The sequence below is a fragment of the Lathyrus oleraceus genome, chromosome 6 (genome assembly GCF_024323335.1).
Source record: "Lathyrus oleraceus cultivar Zhongwan6 chromosome 6, CAAS_Psat_ZW6_1.0, whole genome shotgun sequence".
Classification (NCBI taxonomy): Eukaryota; Viridiplantae; Streptophyta; class Magnoliopsida; order Fabales; family Fabaceae; genus Lathyrus; species Lathyrus oleraceus.
The window spans coordinates 269,415,350-269,425,381 of record NC_066584.1 but is presented as its reverse complement, the minus strand read 5'-3'; the positions used below and the strand labels follow the sequence as shown (position 1 = coordinate 269,425,381).

The following is a 10,032-nucleotide window of genomic DNA, read 5'->3' as shown; positions in this document are numbered from 1 at the left end:
ACGCATCCCTCTCTAAAACGCTAATTTAAATATTTATTGATTTGAAAATGCATCTTCATAATTTTTTCACATTAAATCAGATTTCTTTTTATTTAAAATGTATTCGAATATACATCTCCAAATTCTAAAAGTATTTTTATATTTTTACATTACGTCTTAATACATTGACTTTAATAATACATAGACTTATGCTTAGTAATAGATATGGTGTGGATTAAGAAATTCTCATAGTTTTCATCACATAAATGCTCATTTTGGGGGGGAAATTGACTAGTTTCTCATATATGAATGTTGGGCCCACCTTGCACGAATTCTTGATTGGGGGCATGCATAAAACAAGACACTTTCATTTAAACTAAGACCTTACTTGTATGTACAAACTTTGACCCACGAATGGCTGAAACAGTATAATTGACCACGTTTTTCAATCTAGCACACCATTTCCTCAACATATATAAATTCAACACCAGCAACACACTTTTCTCTTACTTTTAAACTAAACAAAAAACATTATGGATCCTTTTTTTCCTGAGAATCTTCTTCTAGGTGATGTTTTCTGGGACGAACCTCTTCTTTCAACAACTAATTTCGTTCAAACACAACCTTGTCCTATTCAAAACCCAAGTGCTTTTGTTCAATATAGAGACCAACCCAAGATTAGTTTAGGAAAACAAACTTCTCTGAAAGGGTCCAATTCACATTCCATGAACAAGAGAATGGTTGCATTTTTGAGAAAAAGTTTGCCGTTAGAGAGAAATAAAGCAGCTGAATTTGAAAGAGAACGTGGATTCAAACACATGATCAGTGAAAGAATGAGAAGACAAAGACAGAGACAGTGTTGTTCCAACTTACATTCAGTTTTACCTCATGGAACCAAAGTAAAGATATATACAAACTTTCGCTGGTTGAAAATTGCAGTCGCAGATGCAGATATATTTACACTGTAATTTTTTCAAAGTTTTTCTAATATTGAAATTTTCTTTCTTTTGTGGTAGACAGATAATAATTCAGTAGTTCAAACAGCAGCTAAGGAAATTCAAAGGCTGCAAGGACGCAAAGAGGAGTTAGAGAGGAAAAACTTTGTGCTCGAAGGAAACATCGAGGGAAGAAAATTCCAGCATTTGAGAGTGACATATTCATCTAAATCTGGAATTGATTCTATAGTTGAGACACTGAAATTGTTGAAAGGACATGGTGTGGATACTAGAAGGGTCAAGACAGATTTTTCTCAGCCGGAGTTTTTTGCAGTCTTGGAGATAGAAACTGAGGTATGTTTTTGTTTAAAAAATTCTGATTTTTCTAATAGCAAATTATTTAATATTTTTAGTGTTAGGTTTTCTAGTTGTAAGTTTTGGAAAGTTTTGGAAAGTTGGAACATAAATAATATTTGTTTATGCTAATAATTGGTTGGTTTGTTGAAAGATTGCAAGAGGTGATGTGGAAGAGGCTGTTAAGAGAACACTTGATGAACTTGAGTGGAAGTTTCGTTCTCATGTCCAAGAAGGTTCTGAAAAGCAAATACTACATCCATTTTAGATGGAATTAGTTTAATGTTTTTGTATATAGATTAATAAATATGATAAAGTTGTCGATAGACACTTATTTTTGTATAGTAAATTTACTTCTTTGACTATTGGTGTAATTTTATTACTATCTTATAACGAGAGTATTAAGTGTATTCTAATCCTTTTTATAAAAAAACAACTCTAATAAAAAATTGAGAAAAGAGAGAATGCAAACTATAACAAATAAGTAATAATTTTGAGATTTGAGATTGATTTGAGCTCAAAAACAATATGTTATTTATTATTATTAATATATTTTTTATTTGTTATTTTCTCGAATCCACTAATCACAAGTCTCACGTATCTACGAGTTTGAAAAATATTTCTTGTTGGATAAGGGTTTGAATCTTGAGCCCATGAATCTGATACTTTTTCTAAGGTCAATATTTCGCCTGACTCAAAACTGATGCACTATATCTATGAAGTATTGTCTTATTTTTAGAGTGGATTGCTTCATGATTTTTTTTTTTAGAAAAAATCATAGTTGAATTGAGGAATGTGAATATTATATATAAATTACAATGGTTTTAGATTTTTTTTAATATACTAAAACAATGACATTTAGGTTTTTTAATGTTTTCTTTTTATTTTTGAGTTGTGATTGGATTATCATATGAATTATTTATATATATATATATATATATATATATTATATAGATATATATATATATATATATCTATAATATATATATATATAATATATATATATATCTATATATATAATAATATATATAATTATATATCTATATATATATTATATATATATATATATATATATTATTTATGTCATGTGTATTATTATAATTATAAAGAATATTTAGATTTCTATATTAATTTTTTAAGGAAAATTTGGTCCCATGAATATTGTTTTTAAATCAAAATTTGTTAAATATTCATGAAAAGTGTATCAAATTTTAAGTTTTTTGAATTTTAAAGGATCAAATTGATACAAGAATTGCAAAACTCAAATACATTCTAGAAAAAAAAATCATATTTAGGGCCTATTTGTTTAATTTTTTTTAAATGATTTTTATAATCTTACATATTTTTGTGTAAAAAAATACATAGAAGTTTTTCATAAAAGTTTCAAATATAAATTTAGTTTGAGTAATTATTATTAAAATATTATTTTAAGTATTTTATCATTCTATTGAGAAAAAAATTGGATATCAAAATTTCAAAAATCACTTAATTTTGAAGTTATTTCAAATAGTTTTCACAAAAATCATTTTTGAAATACAACTTTTTGAAAATTTTACGATTTCGACTATGTTTTGATCTTCAATAATGTATGGGTTCCGTTCGGGAACCATAAATGGACATTCCAACATTATGAATAATAAAAAAATGAGGATAGTTGGATAACTGTTGATCTTAAATGGTGACTTTGATCTCCTTTATGGTGGCACGGGGTGGACCTACATGGTTAGAACTTCAACGCTCAAGTAAGTTCAAGATTCAAAATGAGTATAATGAAATTGTAGATCCTAGATTGTGTATGTAAAACCCTAAAACCCCATGCTCGAAATTATAAGGAATAAAACAATTATAAACAAATAATTCATATAGGGTGTCACGCAACCTCCACCAACAATTTGCTATGCCACACTTAGTAATATAAATCATTTAATTTAAAACACATGTCATCACATGCTCGTCTTTACTTAGGCTCATCACAACGGAATTAATCATTAAAAACAACTATTCAATCAAATAAGTTAAAACATAACTTATATTTAATAATAAACTCAATCAGGACAATATGCATTCATCATCGAAGCAACTCAAAACGGGAGTTATAACAATTAATCTCTCAACAATAGCGCATAATAAAATAAGACATAACATTTTCCTATCCTGTGTTACAGATCAGAGCAACGATAATCTAATAATGCATAAAACTCGAAAAGAAGAATAGTCGCAACAACATCCTTCAGCTCTAAAACAACAACTCATCTACCTGCTTGTCATTACCCCAAGAAGAAGCACAAAACACCACAACAAAACAAAAGGGTGAGAATACGCTCAAAAAATATAATGGTGAAAAAGAATTCAAGGGTAGCCTAAAGGCAAAACATCAACTTCCATACATTTCAATTACACAAATTCATACAACAAGTACTCAACAACATCCAAACAACTCATATGCACGACCTTTATGTAATGCAATGCAACAACTACTCAACTCATGCATGTGGTATTAACTTAAAAATGGTTCTTCATACGAACTAGGTCCCAACATTTGAACCCTGAGCCCGAATATATGAGTTATAATCCCTAACATCTGAGCTTGAGACAAGTCACTAGTCCCAACATCTAAACTCGTGACTCGCCTCTTTCAAAACAACGACAACTTATGATGCATGTACAATATAATTGCACACCCACAACAACTCAACAACGGATGTACAATTCCACATCTAACTGTAAATAACCACATAAAAGTAATCCCCACAGCTGGACTACTCATCACAATCTCAATTATATGATCATCACATAAGTATATCATCATCAACACAATACAACACCATTAGATTAATCAAAAAATTCAATTAATCAACAAATATTCATTAAAATACATCAAACATCAGCCAAACATTGATCGCACGACAAAACGACATCAAAAATCCAGCTCAACAACCTAAAACGCATTCGCTGACACGATGACGGGTAGCCCGTCACCAGGGAGATGCACGTCACCCCCTTTTTTCCTCAATTATCACCCTTGTGACAACCGACAAGGCTCTATGCTTTCCTGGAGACCATGACAGTGTCCCCGTTTGACAGCTAACGTTTGTCAGCATCTTAAAGTGCATGACGATCAGGTTGTCTCGTAGGTGACATCCTCACCCTGTTAATAGAAGCGGGATTCATTTATTCTATGAAGTTTAATTCAGAACTCCAATTTTTTGTCTCAGACCCTCCAATCAACCATAAACAACAAGGAAACAACATGTTATCATCACAACCTCACATACCAGTCAATTATTACTCAAATTAATCAATTCATCATAAATTTTAACACTTTATTCAACACATTCATGTAAAACATATGAAAACAACTAATACCACTTTTATGATTTCAAACACCTAATTTTCATGGCAAATTGGTATACGGATTTCAGAATAATTGCAGCAATCACATCATATTATCACAATGATTTCATCCATATCATCAAGCATTCAATCAATGAAGGAAAATTGAGAAAATCTAATGGAGATTAAGGACTTCTCCCTACCCAACGTGCAATTGACCATATTTAGAGTAATCTCCCCCCCCCCCCCCCCCCCCCTTTCACCTTGGATGTTCAGCAGCAACTTTAAACCTTGACAATGGTGATTTTCTCTTAAACCTTTATTCTCCCTTTTGCTCTCACTTTGCCTCTTTTTCCAAAAGAATGCTTACTAGCAACTCTTAGGTCTTTCTAATCTCTTTTTATTGAATAACCTAATTTTATCTCCTACTAATTATCCTATGACTCAACTCCTCTCATAGTTCTCACCATTCACCTTATTTTTCTCATAAAATTTATTTTGCATCCAAAACTTTCATTCTCTATTTGATTTTAATATTATTTAATTATCTAATTATTTAATTAAATAATTAATATTTTCTACCAGCCCAACATATCATAACATGTCAAAACATCAAATTATCAATCCAATGCATACCAATTTATATAATTAAATAAATAAAGTATAAATTAAATTAAATAAATAATTTAAATAAAATGGGGTGTTACAGTGTACCTTCTAATCACATGTGAATTGTTTTATATGTTGGGTCAAGTTGAGTGAACTTGAGATAGATTAGACCTTGGTCAATTGGGCATTTGGTCGGTCCATAACAATATGTTTATGTTATAGGGTGTCAAATTAGTCTTTCAATTTTAAAAAAAAAAATTTAAAAACTTGTAATATTTTAAAAATCATTTTTATAAAAATCACTTTTAAAAATATAAAGAAAAAATCTATTTTTTAAAACTAAAACAAATAGACCTTTAATCTCTTAAAAAGTTCAATTGGACTAGGTTAGTCCCTCTGTTTATATATACATTATTAAAACTAAGGATCAAACGTTCGATCGATATATACATTACCTTGCACATTATGAAATCATCAATTTCAAAAGACAATTGTACTGACAATTACTTTAAAAAATCAAAATATTATAGTATTATCGAATTCGAAAGACCATTGTACCAATAATTAGAACTTCAAATCCAAAACATTTGGTTACATCAAAATAAAACCAACAAAACAAAGTACCATAAACTTTCAAAAAGTATTGTACCAACGATTACAACTTCAAAATCAAACATCATAATGCCAAGAGAAATCCAAAAGACAAACTAATTAAAATAAAATAAAATGTCAAGTAGACTGCCATTATATAAATCCAAAAGTAAGCATGAATCCAAGACTATTAGGTCTATTTTATAGAGGTTAAGATGAACTTGGAGAGTGAAATTGAGGTATTGGTAGTCAGATTGATGAAATTCCAAGTTTTGAAGGACGTGTAACGAAAAGAGGCGGTGGTGGCCTAACTTGAAAAAGTGGTGGTCTATCGGGAGGAAACCTTATAAGAGGAGGCTTTACAACCTATGGTTTTGATGATAAACTTACTATAGTGGTTGTTTTCTTATTTGCTACTTTTTTGTTTTCTTTTTCACATATCCTGATTTGGGAGGTCCTTTACATGTGTTTTTCATAATGAACAGCTTCACTACATTTGATTCAATCAACTTTTCAACAACCTTTTCTTGATTTCTATTGACATCGTCATCTTCATGGTTTTCATTGTCTTACTCAAAGTCTTCACTATCACAAACGCTTTCAAAATCACTTACAAATGCTCATGCACATCAACACAGTGTAACAATAGCACAATGACAAAGTAAAAACATAATGAATCACTCTCAAATACACGACCATGGAAGAAAGACACGTATTCAAAACTGAATTACTATTGCTCCGACAGAACAACAAGCAAAATTTGCTCAAAACTAAACAACACATGTTTCATTTGACTTTAACAAAATAGGCTTACATATGTGACTTTGACAAAAGAATTGAACCGTATATATATATATATATATATATATATATATATATATATATATATATATATATATATATATATATATATATATATATATATATATATATATATATATATATATATATATATATATATATATATATATATATATAATTATATATATATATATATATATATAATATATATATAATATATATATGATTTTATATAAAAAAACAATATTAGAAAAATTGAATAACATATACATATGCCATCGTTGGTTTGAATTGAAAAAATATATTAAACCATATCAATATATCATGAAATTATTTTAGAATATGTTATTGTTAATATTAAGTTTATAGTAAAAACGAAAGTACGTTATATCCTCTTCTCCAATTGAATCAGTTTCCATCACTGTCCTCGATGCCATGTGTGGCTATGTGGATGGAGAAAAAACAACAAACAAAGAGAATATGAAAGGTGTGAGACAAAAGGGATAACCTAATTATTTCTATTTTGGGGAGAAAAAATATCATTCAACTCATTTTCTTCATTTTTTTATTTTATTACTTTTTCAAATGAATCATAAATTTGTCCCATTAAAAATTATTTAAATAAGCTAATGATATATATGTTTAAAAAAATTAAACCTATAAAAGATTAAGATTTAAATTGTCTATTGATATTTTTAAACGTTGAATTTCATTTGATTTTAGTTTATAATGATTAAATCCTTAAGAACATCCGTAGATTTTCTAATATTTTTTATAGATTTAAATTTAAGAATTAAAATTAAAATAATTTTAATATTTAAAAATTATTTAAAAATAAAATAAAAATGGAAATATTACTTTTTTTTTTGCTTTTTGTAGGTGTCAGTGGACTATGCTATCATGCTACATCTAGAATGTAGTATAGGCGGCTTTTAATTACAACTCTCTCCAATTTAATTATGAGAAAAAAAATATTTTTTTATAGAGAAATATGATGTACAAGAATTATGAAGCATGGTGAATTTGGATGTTAAAACTCCGTGATTTTAATGTATTGAATATTTTAGATGATATTGTATTATTGATTTTTTTGTGTATCCCATATCAAACATAGTTTAGATGATAAACAGAGCATTGGCTCTTGATTTGGAATGATGTATTAAGATCATTTAAAATATTATTAATTTTAAGAAATGATAAAAATAAAAATAAAAAAGAGTTATTTGATGTTATTTATTGCGTTTTCATTCCATTTCAGTGATATCCAAATGTAACAAATTACTTGCATTGTTTATGTATAAAACTGAAAACAAATAAAAACAAATAAACAAACATTTAAATGAATATTTACACACACTTAATACAAACTATTTACATTAAAGTTTAAAAAAATATTATAAATTTAACCAATCAAATACGGCAGGATACATTGATTAGGATAGAACTGAAAACAAATCAAAACAAATAAACAATTGTATGGAAAACAAAAGAGAAAAACATATCAATTGATAGCATATTGATTAGGATAGAACTTCGGTAATAGGAAAAAAACCATTTAGTCCAAGTTGTGATAAATTGTCCTTCATGATCTCGAATGCAAGCACATACGGTGGTGTATATAGAGGAATGCCCAAGATATACAGAAGGATATGTCAATGTTGCATTTGAGATGTCTAACCGAAAGTTTTGCCCCAAATAAAATCCGGAGACTCTTGACTTTGGGTGAGTTAGTGACATAATCCCTTATGTCATTACTAGTTTTTATATTAGTGATGAGACAGTATAGCTAGCATGATTCTTGGATCTTGGTCTCCAAGACTCACTTTTTATATATATATATATATATATATATATATATATATATATATATATATATATATATATATATATATATATATATATATGTTTCTGATCTTTGTGATATAACAATAATACATATAATACAAGTTTTCTAACTTGGTATCACAGCTTCATTGCCCTGAAGGTTCTCAATCCATTCTCTCTTTTTTTTCTCAATCATGGCATCTGCTGCAAACTCAAACACCAAAAATGACCTTTCATCAACTGTTTCTATCAAGTTGGACAGAGATAATTATCACAAAGGCAGATGTTAATGCAGTAACAATCAAGCAACTGAATCCTACGAATGAAGACTGGAAGGCATGCGATCAACAACTCCTTGGTTGGTTGGAGAATTCTATGACTCAAGATCTTGCAACACAACTTCTACACTATGAAAACTCGAAGGAACTTTGGGAAGAGGCCCAAAGCCTAGCCGGTGCAAACACAAGGTCTCAGGTCATCTACTTAAAGCTAGAATTTCATAGTTTAAGGAAAGGAGAAATGAAAATGCAAGACTATCTCATCAAGATGAAAAACTTCTCAGACAAACTGAAACTTGCAGGTAATCCAATCTCTAACCCATATCTTATTATTCAAACCTTAAATGGTCTGGACTCAGAGTGCAATCCTGTAGTTGTTAAACTTTCTAACCAAACTACTTTGAGTTGGAATGATTTGCAATCCCAATTGTTAAGTTTTGAAAGCAGAATTGAGTAGCTAAATAGTCTCAATAATTTAAGCATTCAGTCCTCAGCAAACTTGGCCCACAAAACTGATCATCACATAAATTGGAGAGGTAACAAGTTTGGCTCCAATGGTAATTGGAGAGGCTCCAACTTTAGAGGTTGGTGAGGTGGAAGAGGACTTGGCAGAAACTCAAAACCAACATGCCAGGTTTGACAAAGCCTATCAAGGATCAAACCAATCAGCAGATGGTGACAAACAAGGGCCACACAATGCATTTCAGGCATCACAAAACTTTGTGCAAGATTATGACTAGTATTTTGATAGTGGTGCAAGCAACCATGTGAGACATCATACTGACAAATTTCAAGATCTGACTGAGCACCATGGTAAGAATTCCTTAGTTGATGGAAATGGTGAGAAATTAAAAATTGTGGCCACATGTTCCTCCAAACTTAAATCACTTAATTTACATGATGTGTTATATGTGCCTAACATTACCGAAAATCTTTTGAGTGTGTCTAAACTAGCTGCTGACAATAACATTCTTGTTGCATTTGATGCCAATTATTGCTTTATGAAGGACAAGTTGATAGGGAATGCAATACTAAAAGGGACACTTAAGGAAGGATTATATCAGCTCTCATGGATTGAAAAAGATCAATGTGCTTATGTATCTGCCAAAGAGAGCTGGCATAGAAGACTTGGTCACCCAAGCAATAAAGTCCTAGATAAAGTCTTAAGATGTTATAATGTGAAACTATCACCTAGTGATCACTTTAGCTTTTGTGAGGCCTGTCAATATGGAAAAATGCATTTGTTAGCATTTAAATCTTCCTCTTCCCATGCTCAGGAAACCCTTGAGTTGGTTCTCACTAATGTATGGGGCCCTGCACCAATAACA

General features: G+C 29.7%; 1 protein-coding gene across 1 annotated transcript; it reads left to right on the top strand.

Moving 5' to 3' along the window:
• Positions 1-486: 486 nt before the first annotated feature.
• LOC127093161 (transcription factor bHLH92) lies at positions 487-1,678 on the top strand. The gene is made up of 3 exons (XM_051032065.1): positions 487-878; positions 996-1,268; positions 1,423-1,678. Exons 1-3 carry the CDS (start codon positions 513-515, stop codon positions 1,534-1,536), a joined length of 753 nt encoding a protein of 250 aa, XP_050888022.1. The 5' UTR covers positions 487-512; the 3' UTR covers positions 1,537-1,678.
• Positions 1,679-10,032: the final 8,354 nt, after the last annotated feature.